General features: G+C 36.9%; 1 protein-coding gene across 2 annotated transcripts in view; it reads left to right on the forward strand.

Moving 5' to 3' along the window:
• Window positions 1-9,868, forward strand: part of PDHX (pyruvate dehydrogenase complex component X) — a 78,453-nt gene extending 68,585 nt beyond the window's left edge. Inside the window, exons 9-12 of one of the 2 annotated variants that reach the window (XR_009520401.1) lie at window positions 815-973; window positions 3,396-3,460; window positions 5,906-6,941; window positions 8,032-9,868. Coding sequence is in view for 1 of the 2 variants with exons in the window: in XM_060018690.1 (XP_059874673.1) it covers window positions 815-973; window positions 3,396-3,460; window positions 5,906-6,164 (483 nt within the window). In the remaining variant the exon portion in view is untranslated. The other variant, XM_060018690.1, reaches the window with a different exon arrangement.
• Window positions 9,869-19,623: the final 9,755 nt, after the last annotated feature.

A 19,623-nucleotide genomic window follows, 5' to 3' on the forward strand; every position in this document is an offset into this window, starting at 1 on the left:
TAGGGGAGTGGTCAGGAGTAAAATTAGATTGGATGGAATCAAATTGTGGATTGCCATGCTTAAATGACATGCTGGGAGGCTTGGGTCTCACTCTGCAGAAAGCAATGAATTTTTGAGAAGAGAAATTAGTTTTTGATATCTGTTTTTCAGCATCATTTTCTCCAGTGATGTCTGGCAACATTATCAATACACACTGTTTCCAGGCATTTAGTCATCTCCCGGTTTTTTTCATCCTCAGTGTAGTTGTATGTATATTAAATATATACATGCTCATATATAGTATGTAGCATATGTTTATGAAGCCTAGGAAATCTCTCTTAAATAGGGAAGTCATTTATTAAGGGCCTACTAATATTTCCCAGGGCTGCACTAGAAAGTCAGGCTTCCTCATGCCATAGAAGTAATGTGGTTGGATGTCACTACCCCTCTGCCCTCCCCTCTTCTCCTCAAGATCATGTCGGTCATCATATGAGACAGGAAGGTTAACAAACGTTAAATACTTCCTAGCAATTAGGTTTAACAAAGGAAGCCCTTTTCTTAACCATGATATAAAGAGATCAAAACATGTGTACATCATCAGAATTTCCTCAGGCTTGCTTCAAAAAGGATGGTATGTTTAATTATTCTTCCCAAACATAAAAGATATTTAATATAGAGGTCCAAACCACTTTTTTCAAATCGAAGTTTTATTTATTTCCTTCAGTCTAGCTATATTCCCTTTCAAAACTACATAATAATGTTAGTTATTTTTCCATAACAACCTTGGTCTAAAGCCACTTCTTCAGCAACATTTTTCTCTACTTCTGCTTTCTAGCAAATGCCGAGTGTTAATGTAAGCTGGGATGGAGAGAGCCCAAAGCAACTGCCCTTTATTGACATTTCAGTGGCTGTGGCAACAGATAAAGGGTTAATTACACCAGTCATCAAAGATGCTGCTGCTAAGGGTCTGCCAGAGATTGCTGCCTCTGTGAAGGTAGGTTAGCATACTCTGCCACGCTGTGAGATCCTTGCGTGTGCATGTACGTAATGTATATTTCTGGTATTTCCAAGTGCTTATCAGTTACGTATGTAGACTTTTAAGCTTTTATCCAGGTACAACCCATTTTAAGAACATTTAACATTTAAAAATTCAGAAATAACATGTGTACAAGTTAAGGCCAGCTGTGTTCAAGTTGGCTGCTTTGTTTCCCAAAGTCTATAATGCAACTCTAGAGATGGTATTTTAGATAAATTTTAAAATTAAAGCTGAAACTATATCTCTATCAAAGTGGTAATGGACAGACCTCACTTTTCACAGCATTTTATTCTTAGAAGTTTATTCATTTCCTCTCTACAGTCGAGACCACTAGAAGTACTTGGTATTCCAGAAGCGAAAACGCTTTCTTTTTCCTGGGGTCCAATATGGAAGAGTCGGCTCTCACCAAAAACATCACATTGAATGGCGGAACGCAGGCAGTAGGCCAGCTTCAACAGTTTTAAGAGGCAGAGGCAAAGTTTAGCTCCTTAGTACCCAGTAAATTTGTTGAATAAATTAGTAAGGCATGTGATATATTTTAGAAGTATTTGCTAGTCAGCTTGTATTATGTCTTGTCAACTGGATGGTTCAGGAAACATGAGCTTTGATTTTTACGTTCACACTCCCGGGAAATACCAGTGAGAATTAGTTACTTTCAAAACCAATGATCCTCATCAGAATCTATTCTTATTCCACACTCTTAGGCATTCGTTGACAGGAATATCCTGCTGATGTTTTGGGTCTATAGAGATTTTCTTAAAGTGTATTTATTACGTGTGCTTATCATCTGTTGTTGTTGTTTTTTTTTAATGAATATGTTTTTTATTTGTTGTAGCCTGGTAACTCATCAGGATGTGTTATGATCATCTGCCTTTAGAGAAATGCCTTTTAAAGTTCATGTGATACGTGCTTGTTCAGATCATGTGAAGTTATTATATTGCTTAAGGCAGGAGAAATGCATTTGTAGATTGTCCTCTCTACTTCTAATATTCCAAGGACTATACAAGTCTAAATTCATCTCTTATTTTTTTCATTCTGGATCTAAGTAGTTTTGTAAGTAACTATATCCAAATAATATAAATCTGTAATCGATTCATTTGGCAGTAAGTCACAGTGATATGTTGAGATCGTTTTTTTGATTTTTAAAGAATGTTTTATTTTTCAAAAATTAAATCATCTATGGTTCAAAATTAAGTAGTTTTCAGTGGGGATTGTAATTGTACCTTTTGTTAGCTATACAATATAGAATATTAAGTAAACCCCAGATTTATATCATCTACCCAATGACAGTAGCTTATCTCTGTTGTCCCCCTCATAAAGTAATTCTTCATTAATTTTTCGTATGTAAAGACTCAGTCTCTGTCCCCTTGCTTTTGAAGCATTGAAAAATAAAAATTAAGATGTGTGGTTAATTCCAAGTAGAGGGAAATTCAACTACTTTTCCTCATATAGCTCTCAGAGTGTTATCTGTCTTTCGCTCTAAGGTTTTAGACATCAGTTTTGTCAAGGGTGTAGTGAAATTACTACATTTTTACATTCCTTGTAGCAGGGTAGACTAGCTCACAGGAAATGTTTTAGCTATAGGATCAAGAACCAAAAAAAAAAGTTCATTTTCTAGGGCTTTGTAATTCCATTTCTGAGAATTTATATGAAGGAATTCAAAAGAAACAAATGAACCAAATTACAACACTAGGAAAATGACTAAATTGTGGCAGGTGCAGTATTTAGAATGTTAAACAGACATTTAAAAATCAGTTGCAAAGACTAACAATACAGAAGATGCATATAATACTGAAAAGTAACTATAAAATTCTCTGGTTTTTTTAACAACTGTTTGAAGTTATATATATGTTATGGGTGAAAAAGAAGCAAACACTGAAATGAAAATCGATGCATTGGTTGTGAGATTGTTGCCGTTGAATAATTTATTTAAAAGCTACTAGAGTAACAAGAAAGGCTCTTCTAATACTTTGTCTTACAAGAAAAAATTTTATAGGCAAAATGGAATACTTCACTGTATATATAAAAACCACTGAAACATTCTGCATAGTGTACAAGGTAATTCCAATATTTGAAGAATTTTTAAAGGGAAATGATTTTTCTAGAGTTCTGATTCACATGTGTATAGCTTCTTGGATTATCTATGCTCTAACTTACTCATTTTTTTAAGTGTGTTAGAGAAAATTTTATATATATAATTTTAAAATATATATATATATATATACACACACACACACACACGTATGTATATATAGTCTCTTATAAAGTCAGGTCAAGGCATATCAAAGATGAGAGTGTACCCTATAAACATATTTTTAAGTGACAAAATCAGCCATATAATGTAGTGTTGGTTGTCATGCTCTGTTTGTATTTTTCTCAGGCTCTATCAAAGAAAGCTAGAGATGGAAAATTGTTACCTGAAGAATACCAAGGAGGATCTTTTAGGTAAAATTTAAACTTAATTATTTGTAGCATCAGACATAAGACTTATGAAGTCCTTGTTAACCTGTTTTCATTTATTTTCTGAAGCATTTCTTTAAAAATTTAAGCTAAATATCATACTTTATTTAGACAAGAGAATATGTGAAAATGTTCTTCAGACAGTTAGTCTTTGATATGAATCAAAGCTAGTAGGAAGCCATTAGGGTTAGCTAGTTAACCCATTTAGATGTTCATAGAATGACATTCAGGGTCTGACATACAATAGATTTATAAACGTCAACTATTTTTTTTCTACTTGTGATTTATTTTAAGGTCCTTTGGGGTAAAATATTAACACATAGACTCCTGAGTTATTATCAGCTCTATTTTTGTTTATAACTTACAGTACAGTACACAGAGTGTAGCTGCAATGTTTTATAAAGTGAAGAAAGCTGTGTAACCAACCAAAGCAGGATAATAAACATTATCTGCATCCCATAAGCCTCCCTTTACCCTTCCTAATTCTCACCCCCTTGAGGGTAACCATGATTCTGAAAATTATCACCGAAGTTCTTGTTTTGCCAACTTTGATCTTTACATAAATACATATTTTTCAGTGTCTGACTTCTTTCGCTCAACATTAATGTCTGTGAGGTGAACCATGCATGTAGTTGTGTGAAGCAGTCATTTATTTATTATTGCGTTATAGTATTCTGTAGTATGCTGTATAAATATGCTAGTGTCCATTTCACTGTTGGGCATTTGTGTTGTTTACAGTTTGGTGCTCGTGAACATTTTTGTTAGTGTCTTATGGTGACTATATGTACATATTTTTGTTGTATAGACCTGAAAGTAGAATTGCTGGGTTTATAGCTTTGGTAGGTCCTGCCAGATAGTTTTCCAAAATGGTTCTACCATTTTTTTCTTCCATCAACAGTGTATGAAGAATTCCCGTTGCTTCATATTCTTGTTAACTCTTAATATTATTAGGTTTTAAATTTTAATGAATCTTGTTGTGTGTAGTGGTACTCTTTGTGATCAGAGAAATGCAAATTAATGATGTTGAATACTGTTTTCATTTATCTGTCAGCCATTTGGGTATCTGGTAACTCATCGGATAAAATACCTGTTGAAGTCTTGTGTCTATTTTTAAAAATGTTTTATAGTAGTTCCTTTTTCCTGATACACAGACTTTTATAGGATATATATTATTTGAAATACCTTTCCCACTTTGTACCTTGCCTTTGAAACTTTCTTGATGGTGTTTTTTAATGAACAGAAGTTCTGAATTTTAATAAAATCCTATTTATCAGTATTTTTCTTTATAGTTAGTACTCCTTGTTTTCTGCTAGGAATTATTGTCTATCCCAGAGTCATGAAGTTATTCTTCTGTGTTAGCTTCAGAAGCTTTGTAACTTCTCACATGTAGGTTGCAATTCATCTGAAATTAGATTTTTGTCTTTGATATGGAAGTAAAGGTCACGATTCTCTTTTTTTTCCCCTTTGTGGATAATTAATGGACTAAGCCTCAATTATTGAAAAGATTACTACTTCTCTGTAGCATTGAGAAGGTAACCAAGTGTGTTTGGTCCTTTTCTGTATTCTCTCTCCTTTTCAATTGACCTGTTTGTCCTTCCCTTGCTTAATACCAGCAAACTATAACTTGATATATGATAATGAAAGTCTTCCAAATTTGTTCACCATCAAGATTGTCTTTCCTGGCTTTGTACTTCCAAATAAATTTTAGAATCAACTTGTCATTTTTCACACACACACACACACACACACTAATCTTGCTCAGATTTTTATTGGGATTGCATTGAATTGTTTGATCAATTTAAGTTTAAGGAGAATTGACATCCTTATAGCGTTGAGGCTTCCAGTGAATGAGCGTGGTATAAACCATTGTTTACTTGTTCTTTGATTTCTTTCAGTTGTGTTTTATAATTTTTTGTTTAGAGGTCTTATATATGTTTCATTAGATTTAGTCCTAGATATTTTGTATACTATTGTAAATGGTATTATTTTCTAATGAAAGCAACTTGTATATAGATATAAATTTTTATATTGACTTATTATCTAGTGACTACGCTAAATTCATTTATTAATCTTACTAGTTTATCTATAGAGGCTTAGATTTTCTTTGTACACAATCAGTTCATCTGTGAATAATAAAGTTTAATTTCTTTTTTCTAGTCTTCATACCTTCTATTTCTTTTCCTTGCCATATTCCTCTGCCTAGGACTTCGAGTTCAATGCTGAATAAATGTTTATATTAGATACAATATTTGTGTGTTGATACTTGCTTTTTTGATCCTACTGTAAATGGTATTCTTTGTCTTTGGTCTTTGAGTAACTTGGAATAAGGTTCTGTGGCACAGTTTTTTAATAAAGTAAAAATATATGACTCAGGGAAAGGGTTCTTTGATTAAGGACATGCCATCTTCAGAGCTTTTTGTTTTCCCCTAGTATTTCCAATTTGGGGATGTTTGGCATCGATGAATTTACTGCAGTGATCAACCCTCCTCAGGCCTGCATTTTGGCTGTTGGGAGATTCCGACCTGTGCTGAAGCTCGCTCAGGATGAAGAGGGTAATGCCAAACTGCAGCAACACCAGCTCATAACGGTCACAATGTCCAGTGACAGCCGAGTGGTAGATGATGAACTGGCTACCAGGTTTCTGGAAAGTTTTAAAGCAAACCTGGAGAATCCTATCCGACTTACCTAATCCTCAAAGATGAGAAGTTGGTCTTTGGCTTAGTTAATTGTATCATTGTTACTGAGAAACATACACTATAGGAAAACAATTAGGTATTTAAGTGTAAAGTGAATGAAATGTTTATTTAGGGTGAAAGAGTTTGACCTGAGTTGTCTTCATTTTCAGTTTGGGTTCAGAGTTATATAAATAAATAACAAACTGTAACTAATGGAAGGAAGAGAACATTTGGTTAGTCAGATGCATTTTTAATTTAACCACTGGTGCTGTACAAAAGGGATGTTCAGCTAGATGTAAATTAAATTAGATATTTGGCTCATTGGAGCATTTTAGAATATTTGAGGATGTATGATAAGTTGTAAAAGCAAAAAATTTTAGAACTCTACCTTAATTGTGTTGAAATTAGAAGTGGTCTTCAAAGAGATGCCCATTAATGTAGCAGTGGGACGTCACTTTTATAAGCACTGCTCTAGATGTACTTGAACAATTTAGTATGTACAGAAGTTTATTCTGGATACTAGCAGATAAATAAGAGTCACTCTGTATTAGGGGTTGTGGCAACATTATTGAATTTTTTATGTATATAAAGCCATATGTTTTAGAGTGGTTTCTATCAGTCTTATTTTACACTTCTGTGACACTGTGAACTAAAGAAGAAGAATTAAAAAGAATCAAAGCTGAAGAAAGAGACCAAAATATTTTGTTTGCTTTGATAATAAACTACAGTGAAAACATCTAAACCTTCAGAAATAAACTGCTCACCTTCATACTGAGTTGGGATATATTAAAGTAAGTTATGCTATTTCCTACCTAACATTTTAAGTTAGTGTTGATTTAAACACATGTTGTTACTTAGTGCATTTTAATCAAGTTTATACTGTGCAATAAAATATGAGAAAATATAAAAATTTCTATTGTATTTTAAATGTCATGACACAGAAGTTTAGTACCTGGATGTATATTAGTAATTTCCCTGGAATAGCTTAAAAGGGATTCTGCAGGAGGAGAGAAGGAATTTAAAATCACAGTTAACCCTTGTGAGGGTGAGGGGAGCTGATCCCAAGCAGTTGAAAATCTGCGTTTAAGTTTACAGTTGGTTCTCGTATCCATGGTTCTGCATCTGGGGATTCAATCAACCGGGGATCAGGTAGTACTATACTAGGTATTTACTGAAAAAACTCCACGTGTAAGTGGACATGCACAGTTCAAACTCGTTGTTCAAGGGTCAACTGTAATATGACATTAGGAAAAAATGGATGTGAAATGTAAAACTTCAGAAAGAATAGAAGGCCTGTGAAGCAGGTGAGAACTATCCTTTTTATTCCATTGATAATATGAAAATTTGACTAATTGTTGTAAAGGTTAGAAGAGCTTATTTCTCTCTTTTAACAACTCTGCTACGACTGACAAGCTAACTGTAACTGGAATTGGATGGTGATTTAATTAACTAGTCACAGAGCCGTGTTACTCTCTGCTGATGAGAATCACCAGAAGAAAGACTATGTGGTACAAGTTGTATGCTATGACATGATGAACTACTTACGCTCTAACAAAAGAGCTTTCTAAAATAGTTAGAGCCCCAGTATATCAATTGCTAAGAAGTTGCTTAATCCAATTAGTTTTGACAAGCTATTCTTTAAAAATAGTCTTCAAAACTTTTGTCATATTACTGAAAATTGTAACCAAATGCTGTTTTCAAAATAACTTTCATGAGTTACATTATTTTCAATCAGTTTTAACTGAAATTATTAATTTTTTTTTTCTAATTTTTAAATCTGAGCAATAGAACGTGAGACAGCTGTAAATCACCCTTGGCTTGGAGTTCTGTTTTTCCAATGGACTGACACGCTTAAACTGTAGTGCATCTGTTTCCCTGTAGGTGAAATGGGTGGTGATACCCGCCCCTGCCTGCCTTACAGAGCTGACATGGACTGCACAGGAGAAATGCTCTGTAAATTCAAGACATTTTAATTCTTCATGGACATCACAGCCAGGCTTTTCATATAATCAGTTGCTTCTCATGGTTTGACTTTTCATGGTTTGACTTCTCAGCTGTTGGAACAAATGCCCGTTCATTCTGACCAAAAAATATTTTCTATACTATTTCTATACTGCTTAGGTTTATGTAAGAAAATCGTCATTTCTAAAAATAGTTCTGTTGCAGCGTGAGGTCAGAGAATAACACTGATTTGAGAAAGGGGTATGGTGTCTTGACTGGGATCCTTAAACAGAGGATGAACTGTGTGCTGTATGAGCAGGCTGTCTTCCACGTTATAAATTTATACTTACTTGTAGTACTGATAGGGATCACACTGAGAGCATATGAAAATGAAATTTTATACCTTTTTTTTTTTTTTTCTTATTTAAACAAGGAAAATGACCAAAATGTTGGGAAGACTTCTAAGGAAAAGGCAACACACATTCTAGTTAACGCTTGGGCATGAAAATATCAATGAATATTAAAATTTATAAGTCAAAACGGCCCTGCTTCTCCCTGATTGCGACTTCGAGTTAACATCTTCAGGCACAGTTCACTGTCTATTTTGTGGCAGATTAAAATCTTCAGTATACTGCTGGCCAGACTCCTTTGTTTGAAACATTACTAAGAAATTGATACATACTGGTATAAGTGTTTTATATACATGTCAAATGGAACTTCTATTTTCAGATTTTTTTTTTTCCTTCCTGCATTTTAGACTTAATTTCACACTAAATTGTACAGGCCAGATATTTGGGCATTATGCTAAAAGTAAAACTAGTTTCCTAACCTTTTATTGAAAGATAGGTGGTGCTGTGAGTTAATATATTGTAGTTAGAGTGTGGGAGAAAAATAAAACTGACAATTCTCAGTTTTCAAGGAAAATTTGTCCTTATTACTCATTGCATCATGGTGGACTTTTTCTCAGGTGAAGTGAGGAAATGAAAGAACCAAGCGTATTGCTGGTAAGAATTAACCATTATTTTAAATGGTGACGTTATTAATGGGAAACTTTTGTTGACTTTTGAAAAAGGCAGTAACAGGGCAGAATTACTTTCAAGTTAATCTGGCCACAATATGCAAGGTAGGTCAAAATGGAGAGGACAGCCATCAGCAGGACCAGCTGGAAGCTTTTGCTATAATGAAAGTGTCCATTGGTTAGATTCTGTACCAGGTCAGGGGCTTTAAAGATGGGAGAAACTTAAGAATATTCGACATGTTCATTTGCTGTGTATATTATGAATATGTGGGGTTGGTGTGTGCTATCGGATAATGCAGCAACAGTGATGCAGTTTCCCAGTCCAAAACACCACCCTCCATGGCCCCCATCACCAGTGTACAAAAGGTTAAGATTCTGATAAGTTATGTACAGCAAGTGGTATATTTCAGGAAACATTTAAGCTTTTTGTAAATGGGAAACACAACAGTTTTCTAATAAAATCATTTGAAATAGTTTTGTGGATTTTTAAAATTTATTTTCTAGTGTCTGTTGATTTCGAGAGATGGGGCCGGGGAGGACTGAAGGAAGGTGTGGTTTGTCTAGACTTGTAATATTGAAGACACCATTGAATTGAAATTGTAGGGTACAAAGATGTATTTTGAAAAACCATTTGCCTCTGTTAGTGGCAGTCTTTTATTTCTTTGACCATACAAAGTTTACTTTCACATTTACTTACTTATATTTTTTGCAACAAATCCAAGCAACCTTATTCTTCCTAGCAAAGTGGCTACTTTTTAAACCTCTAATTTAACCTCTTCTATATATGATATATACAGTTAAGAGAAACTTGGGCTTTTATTAAAAGTTGAGAAATTATAGCAAAATCATTAATTAGTCATGATTTTCCTTTATTCACACCTAAAGTAATTTATTTTTTCTGAAATTTCTTAGTCTATGAAATTACTACTATAACTAAAAAAATAGGTCTTTTAAAGATAAGGCTACTGTGGTCAGATTAAATTATATTAGTCATAGCACTTTATAAAGCATAAAGTATTATATGAATATGTTAAATTTTTAATCACATAAATTGCACTTGTTCTACACTTATGGCATTTATCAGGCAGCTATAATTTATTATTTACTTAATAAATTACTATCCTTATCGAATGGAGCTACTGGTCTTTAGTACATACTTCATTTCCCAAGTTTGCATGCTTAAGTCAAGAGTATTTTAAGCCTAGTTTCAACTTTATCTGTAAACTACTGTGCTTTTGGTAAAAACTTTATCTCTGTGCCTCAATATTCTCTTACCTATAAAATGAGGAAACAGGAGGGAAAATCATACTAATGGTTGCTTACCTTGTTTAATCTTCTCAGTTTTATAAGGTAGGTATATCTTACTTTATAACCATCATCACAAGACAGGATAAGGAAAGAAACTCAGGGATTATGTTATTTGGCCAAAGGCACACAGCTCAGAAGCGCCACAACTGGGATTTGAACCTAGGTCTTTGTAAGTGCCAAACTTCAAGCTCACCACACTGCAGTATATAACTTTCTAGGTTGTGTTATTGCTGCAGGTATAGTTCTGTACTAACAGATAGCATATTCTACTTGCAATAATTGGAAGGTCCTGTTCTTCAATAATAAAATGTGTCTACTACATGGCCACTCTTTTTTTTTTTTTTTTTTTTTTTTTTGCGGTACGCGGGCCTCTCACTGCTGTGGCCTCTCCCGTTGTGGAGCACAGGCTCCGGAGGCGCAGGCCCAGCGGCCATGGCTCACGGGCCCAGCCGCTCCGTGGCACGTGGGATCCTCCCGGACCAGGGCACGAATCCGCATCGCCTGCACTGGCAGGCGGACTCTCAACCACTGCGCCACCAGGGAAGCCCTCCCTACATGGCCACTCTTAATTCATATTTCTCTGTAGTGTAGTAGTTCACTTTGTGCCTTTCTGGTGATTGATGCAGAAAGTGCTGAGGAATTTTTGTTTTCATTATGGACAACTATTAACCTGCAATGCTGAAGTTAAGGGTTGTAACTTCTATCTCCAAATAGAAGGCTTAGGAAAATAGAAGCTTAAAAAAAAATTAGGGGCTTAGTTTCTCTAAGGATAAAAAACATGATATAGGACATTTTACTTTAATAAATATCTTTGGTCCGAGTTCAGAGCCAAAGGTAATTAATTACCTCAGTTTTTATTTTGGAAGCTCCAGGCTTCTATATTGACAACTGTATCTCAGGGTGAAGCCTTCTATATTGACCCACCTTATCAGTCAGCATCCAGTATTTGCAGCCCACTGGGTGTTGGAGAAGTTCATTGCATTGCCCAGGACAGATCTGTCTGCAGTCTCCAGGGAACTATGAAGCCACCCTCCAGGGCGCGGGTCAGCCTCAGCTGAGAGGGTCACCGTGCCACTGCGGGTGGGAGGCCTGGAGCACCTGCTGTTTGTGTGGGGAGAGCCATGTGGGAAGGTAGTCATCAGGCTGAGCTGGGGCTGCCATTCTGGGCACAAGGCAGGGGCAAAGCATCACTGGGTGTTCTACGCCCACTGAGCAGTCCGGCAGCAGCTAGAATTTGGCAGTGTCTCCCAGGCGCCTTCTCAGAAACACTGTGCTTGCTGTAAAGGAGAACTGCTTAGAAGAATCATCGATTAGTGCAGAAGTTCAGAGCAGGCATTGAAGGGTACAGTTGAATCTGAGAAATTAATTAGTGGCTGGCACAACAACCCAACCAGATAGGCTGGGAAATAAAATGCGATCTTGTAATTTGGAATAACTCCAAATGATAAGACATCTTAGTAAGGGATAGCAGTCTATGTTAGGTCTACTTTGTGGGTAGGAGTTATTTCAAATAAATTCCCCTGTTAGGTGAAACATTGATTAAAATGTGAAACAAAAGAAGATGTTGAGATATTATTCATTCAACAATGGTGAGCATCTACTGTGTGTCGGCACTGAGGATTCATAGTAATGGCTCTTACCCTCAAGCAGCTTAAACTACAGATAAATGAAATGCAATTCAGAGTTGCAGTAATCAGAGTCTGTGCATAGGACCTGGGCTGAGAGGCCAGTGTCACAGAGGAGGTAACATTTGAACCAGGTTTTTACATTACTGGTTATGACCAGCTCCTTACGGTTTCTGGTTTCTCTAATTTTAGTAACCAAATATTTAGCACTTGTTGTACAAGCTCAGCAGTTCATTTTCCATGACCTTGACTCAGTACCTGTACCTATTACTATAATAACTTTAATCCCAGCAAAGCTTAGAAACTTAGTTGGGAGGAAAGCTACCTAGTGGCAAGTTGCATGGGCAGAGAGAACTTTACACACTACTGCTCGCAAAGAAAATATTCTTTGCCAGCTCATCATGCCTAAAGAAAGAGACTGAGTTTGGAAGAAACGGTCACGCTTTGTATGATGGAAATGTGTTTCATGCCTCCACTCCTCCTACCTCTTCGCCAGGCCCGACTTTTTTGAAGGTGTCTTGTGTGTGCAAACGCATTTTATTAATAGAATAAGTCATCTGCCAGGACAGCCACTTCTTTAGGTAAATCTTCACGCCCATTGTTTTGCTTCTCAAGGGACCATCAGTCGGATTTATTTTCAGAGAATCAGGATCCTATCTTTTGAGTTCTCCAGCTGAGCAAAAACATAGGAGCAGGTAAAAATCAAGTTTTACTTTTACCATTCGGTATTTCTAATGCTAAATATCAAGGTAGTTTGTTCTTTAAATGTATTAGTTGAGAACGAATGCTTGTGAAGTGGAAGCCAACTTTACTCAGCAGTGAGCACATGCAGCTCTTGCCGTGCTACACAGCCACCACCGTTAACTAGGTTTCATTACTTAGTAAATAATTTGTGGGCATTCCATTTTGACGCCAAATCATCTGTTAATTATTGATGAATTAATAAGAATGTATCTTATCTCAACCTGTTAATTAAATACTAATTAGAATATCATGATGAGTTTCCAGGTATTCTCTTTATACCTATGCTTTGATGCAACTTTAGAAGAATGGAAATAGATGCTAAGATATATAGATGTAAGTGTTCCTGAGAGCAAACTCTGTCCTTTTAAAATTTCAATTTCAGTCATTTTTCAGAGAATGCTTAAAGTCATTATTCCTTGCAGGTGAGAGTATATGAGCCTATGAATTAGGCAAAATTGGAAACTTAATATTCAGTGGGGTCACGGGGCTTTTGTATGTTTTGTTTCCTGAATGAGTCATCACAAGTTTGGAAAATATTGGGAGGAATAGCTTCCTAAAAAGCCTTAAAAATGGAAAAACTGGTAAAATAAATTAATGTTTTAAAAGGATCATTTGAGAAATTCTCTACAGTACTCTTATTTTCTAGGTAGATATTTCAATATAATTTTCTGGTTACCTAGTTAACTTCATTCCCACTAAGTAGATACAGACCTTTTCTTCAAACTATACGTATGCTGACCATGAAAATATAATAATACAATAGTAATAGCTAACTTAGTGTGTTTCAGGCACTGTTCTCCATGTTTTATACATGTATTATTAACTCAGAAGTTTTCATCATAACCTTGTAAGATAGGTATTAGTATTATCAGCATTTCACAAAAGACATGTTAAGTAACTTGTCTAAGATTACACAGCTAACAAGCGGCGATGACAGGATTCAGACAAGCAGGTTGGTCCCAGAGCCTCACAAGAGATTCTTCTTTTAAAACATCAATTTAAAAGGAAATCCTGGAGGTTAGCACATTAAAAAGACTTACGAGTTGGGGAAATGCCTCTCTATTGTAGTGAAAACACCTTGCTGAACTTCTCGGTAGCACCTGCTACAGGACTATAGAAATAAGAATATTACAGAAATAAGTCTGTAGCTAAAGCCTCAGAAATCTTAATGTCCTCTAGATTTTAATATTAATGAATGATACATTCCTTTAACCTTCCGATTCACAAAGAGGTGGTAACTGGTGTGGATTAATAATTAAGGGTCCAACAGGAAAACACCTCAGTGTTCTCACTTAGAGGGCAAGTTATTGAGTGATGACCAAAAAGTTCTTTAGTTTTGCTATGAGATAACGAGCTATGGAAAAAGAAAAGTCTAATAAATTTTAATTTAGTAAATGTCTCTGTGGTTGAAAGTACATGTTCTTTCTATACAGATACCAGAGCTTGGTAAGTAGAAATATCTCCTCGATTTTCCCCAGATTGTTTTGCAAGTGTCTTGAATATGTTTTTCTTTGAAGTGTATTGCTCCTCCACCCTCATCCTTACTACCACCAATGCAGTTATTAGTTTGTAAAATATAACACAAGGCTCATACCTTGTAGGATGCCAGGCTGATTGGGTTTCTCCCACTCTTCATCTGTCTCAGCTTCTAAATGTGTCAGTTTAACCTTCACCAAACACATTCCTTTTTTAAGGACCTGAGGAATCTTGTTGGAGCAGTTCTGTGCCTAGGTTTCAAGAACATACCGATTAAGTAGAAGTATTAGCATTTGTCAGGACTAGCCCATAACCTTGTGTTTTCTCTAAGATGTTCTGAGGCCAGTTTCCCTTTTATGGTGGGTAAATATGTGAACATTTTTATGACGGTAGCATTGACTCACCTTCTATTAAGAGGTTAGAGAAGTCTTTTTGTGCATTTATATTTGCAATACCATAAGGCATTCAAAAGGAATTTACCGGAAGACTCCTTATCTGCATCAGTTGTGTTTTTTCATAATTGAAAAATTACACTTTAATTGGAGGATGACTCTTTAGTAGAAGTTTCTACCACATGGTACTCAGATAAAAATAACAGATATTCGGTGGACTTCCGCTTCTTTTGTTTTTAAAGAAAAATTAAGAAGTTGGAGGGGGAATAAGACTGTGACAAATGTAAAAGTACTCATAATATTGAGTAGATTCATGGACTAGGACACACCAGTAACATGGACAGTCAGAGATCTGATTTGATTAGGGACAGATTTTGTTAAAAGAAACCTTTAAAGTTTCATTACAATTTTTTTTTTTTCCAGCACTGAAGGAAACTCCTCAGTAGTTAGTGTTGGCTATTGGCAGTGGCCTAAAGTTTCAAACAACAAGATTACCACGCAACAGAATTTTTAAAATTTCTATACATCTTGGTTTGGTAATTGCATTTTATTTCACCTTTAGAAAGATATGTTTAAATCATAAGCAATGACAACATTCGTGTACACTTTGCTTGGTGAAAGGTGGAGATGCTCACTGACCCTCATGTCCCCCAAACATGTTCCAAATTTGACAAAAGATCAAACTCCTTGTTCACTACTTTGACGCCTCTACCCACCTCTCTGCTCCCAAGGAGCCATTGATGTGGATTCAAGGGGGAGGACATTTATTAGGCTATGGTGCCAAGACTGCCTGCCACCTGTTAGGATTCTCTTATCCTTTCCACATGGCATGTGTGGTCAGATCAGCCTAAAGCCGTCCCTACTTGGAAGGCAGCCTCCTTAGGAAAGGCTGGATTAGGCGGATTCACTTATCTGCTTTGCATCTTCAGGAAAATCTCTTTTCCTTTTGATTTGTGTTCTTGTACAATTCTTTGTGTTTTTCTTGACAGGGGAATGGTAAACTGAAGAGCTGAGATAAGGGCGTGGACCTATAGGATAGAAGGCATAGAAGCTGTTCAACCGGTTTTTGTTCTTGGGTTAGGCAGTGGTGTGCTGGTAAATGTTTTAACAACCAGCTCTCTGGAAAACAAATGTATATACATATATAATCAAATGTAAGTCTATTAGAAATTCTACTGATATACAAAAAATAATTTATACAATTTGCAAGTTTAATGGAATATACAATACTATTAAACAGTATATTATAAATACAGTAAGAATTCAATAAAATATACAGTTCACACACAATAGAATGTACAATACTCTACTGTAAATTTTTTATAGCTCACCAATTCTCCAAGAATGCTTTCATTGATTTTATGGAAGCCTTGTATCTGTAGCCAAGCTATGATTGCAGTTGATGAATAAGTGTGGTTCCTGACATGAATGCTGGTTGATGTTTTTCTTTACATGAAAGAGTAAGATGATAGTTAAAACAACAAAGATGTCATATTTTGGAATTTCGCTTGTTTGTTAATGAAGAGAGTAGCATCCTTTCTAAAATCAGACAGTTTTCAAATATTTAAAGAACATTTCCTCAAATTTTGTGCTATTCACAATGTACCAGCTACAGGCATTAAACTTTAAAGTTTAATCTGCATTATTTATATTTTTCCATCACTTTAAGTCTATAGACAACAATAAATCAAGCCCCAATTTTTCAGCGTTTGCCGATTTCCATGATATAAATGTTCTGATCTCAAGCTACCAATGTGTTGTCACTGAACATGGAGTTGGGAAGAGATGCATGGCCATGCACCATTATATAGCATTTCCCACCAGTGCATATACACAGATGTAAAAACCTCAAGAACATAGATAATAGTAAAATGTAGTTAAGTGATTAGGACATGATGAGCTTTGCATATTAGCTTTGTTTTTGATATAATTTATTTAATAGTAAGCTTATATAATTAACTTTTGGTAAGGGTTTGCAAAATTCCTGAAAATTCAACAGTCAGCTTTTGTGAGCTGGTACAAGCCAGTTTCAGCACACTACTGGCCTTACACCTTCCAACTCAGATTAGTGGTCCCCTAATGCCAGTGGTGATGGGGGCAGGAGAAGACATGCCAATATGCCATGCTTTTTAAAATACAGAATCCTGGCCCCCACCCCTGGAAATAAGTCTGAGATGAGACTTGAAACTGCAGTTCAGAACAAAACCAAACCTCCCCGGGTGACACTGATGTGCGACTACATTTAAGAACTGTTCCTCTGTAAAGAGTGCTTATAGTTCAAGCCAGCTCGCCAGGGGAGTCTTGAGTCAGGAATCCCGTTAACAGTATGTCTTTCTTTGCCTGGCCTTGCTCTCTGCTCATGTATTGTTTCCCTTTGGAACCTCAGCGGGGAGAGAGGAGAATGGGGTCTGAGGAGAGCGAGTTCTCTTTTTTGAGATTCTGGGGCTCAGCCACTTTTTCTTCCCCTGTTAACATGGGGTATCTTGGCTAGCACCACTTCGGATCCTACAGAAGTAGAATCTAGCCCGCTTTCTCAGTTCTTGACCAGAAATTAGACTCTTAAAAGATACTCAAAAAGCAGAACTAGATATGAAAGGCTGTGGGCTCATTAGTTGGAACCATGAGATCTTTGGCTGGCGGCTGACTCATGGGGAAGTTCTGTCTCAGTAGCCCCCATTTTCATGTCTTTGTTTAGTAAAGCTTAACAGCAAAGCGTGATTGGCTCTTGTGTTGGCGTAGAGCCTGCTCAAACAAATGTAAAACAATGGTGGCCTCCATCACTTTTTTGAAATTAATTCATGAAAACCTGAAATTAGAACACATGAAGTAGGGAATGATGTCATTGTTTCAAAAGGGCTTTTGCTTTATGAAAAGGAGAAAGTCACCTAGAAAATACCCTTCAGATAATTTTACACGGTGCTTACAAAATCCTCACTAATGTATATATTTGTGGAAATACTATAGCATTAAGCATACTGAACCTATATGTTCATTGTACAGTATCCAGAACCTGTTTTCTTATAGCTGGGAAATAGAAAATATGGTCCAGTTGGGGCGGGGTGGGGGTAAGGGGGAGAATAGGGGAATTACATACTAGCATAAGTGTATCTTTGGAGACACTCACACCACCAAAACCTTCTTCTTTGCTAGGCTGAGAGTTATTTGCAGGCAACGAGACTGAGCCAGCAATTTTGAAACTGCTTTTGTCCCTGTAACACATCCTGGCCAATGAAATTGCTAATGAAAATTAAGGAACCTTAGCTTGAGTGAAAGTTTTAAACTTTTCTTTTAAGTTCTTGAAAAATCCATCATAAAACTTATATATGAGGGAAAAGATTATGGGTTGTGGAGCAGGGAGGCCAGTGCATGAAGTCAGATAAACCTAAAATTGCATGTACTCATAAAATTCTGTTATTTATTAATTCACTTTACCCAAAACTTCTCATGGACAATTTAAAAAGCCAGTGTCCAGGGGTGGGGGGGCGTGATCTGTCCAGGACCATTAGGAGTCAAATTGTTTTCCTCATCAGTTCCCAAGTCCTCTGGTGAGCCTTAAGTACATTAGGGCACATGAGCTATGCTACAGATAGAAGCGAAAATAGGAGATGATTAGGGCATTACATTTTTTTTAAGTAATGACATTTCTATCTAAAAGCTTCCTTAAGACCTGTGAATGCATAATTTCAAAGGGAGAATGTCTAACCTGATAATGACAGGCAGGCTGCTCTTGGGCATGGAGAACAGAGATTGGAAACAAAAGCAAGCAAACTATGTGATTGGTTTTACTGATTTGCTAGTGCCTCACATTTGTGCTGAGACCATTTACTCTATTTCCTTCTACCTTAGCTACTCCAACTTGGAAATGTGTAATGTTCTGTGCAGCAAGGTGGTCGTGGGACAAAGGGAACCAACAGATCTGATCCCTTTCACCACGTTTCCTACGTCTTCCCCTACCCCTCTGTATTTCACGTGTCACACGTGGGGCTTGCTGACTTGTGTCTCTGCCTCTGTGCATCCCCTATCTTCCCATCTACGACTGCTCTCTGCCACCTGGATCCCTCATTTCATGACCTTATGCAAAGAGATCTTGTTCCAGGAAGGCTTCCAGGATAATCACTATCCTGTAATCCTCTGCAGACCAGACTACAGAACAAGCACAGCTCTCCCTGAGAGCCTGAGGAAGGTCATTGCTATAAGTCTCTTGGAGAGGTAGACTGATGCCATGAACTGGTGGTAAGTCCTGACTGGTCTCCACATGCTCTGTATGCTGTCCCTGGGGCCAAGAAGCAATGCCAGATGAAGCAAATGGGGACACAGAATCTTATCATGAACTTAGCAGGGATATTGTCCTTTCATGATACCATTCTGTATTACAATCCTGCTGTCCCTTTCCTTCCGTGGCTCCTTTTTAAGATAAAGTTAAAATTTCTTAGCCTAAGGGACAAAGCCCTTCATGATCTGGCCATGACTCTCCAGCTTCTCCCTTAATTATGTCCCTCTGCTGCATCCACATAGATCCATCTGTTTTTTGCATTCCCCCGAAATGACCACTACTTGCCTTTTTTTTTTTTTTTTTGCGGTACGCGGGCCTCTCACTGCTGTGGCCTCTCCCGTTGTGGAGCACAGGCTCCGGACGCGCAGGCCCAGCGGCCATGGCTCACGGGCCCAGCCGCTTCGCGGCATGTGGGATCCTCCCGGACCGGGGCACGAACCTGTGTCCCCTGCACCGGCAGGCGGACTCCCAACCACTGCGCCACCAGGAAAGCCCCACTACTTGCCTTTTAAAGTAAAGTTCAGGCAAGCATCACTTCTTGGCTCTTGGATGTATTCTTCTGGGATCTTGCAGGTGGAGTCAAACAGTCCTCTGCACACCTATAAATGCCTTGTGGATCTTTCCTTAGAGTCCTTCTTGCTTTGTCTAAACATGACCTTTCTTATTCACCATATTGTGAGCTTCCTAAAAGCAGAC

The sequence above is a fragment of the Delphinus delphis genome, chromosome 8, assembly GCF_949987515.2.
Source record: "Delphinus delphis chromosome 8, mDelDel1.2, whole genome shotgun sequence".
Lineage (NCBI taxonomy): Eukaryota > Metazoa > Chordata > Mammalia > Artiodactyla > Delphinidae > Delphinus > Delphinus delphis.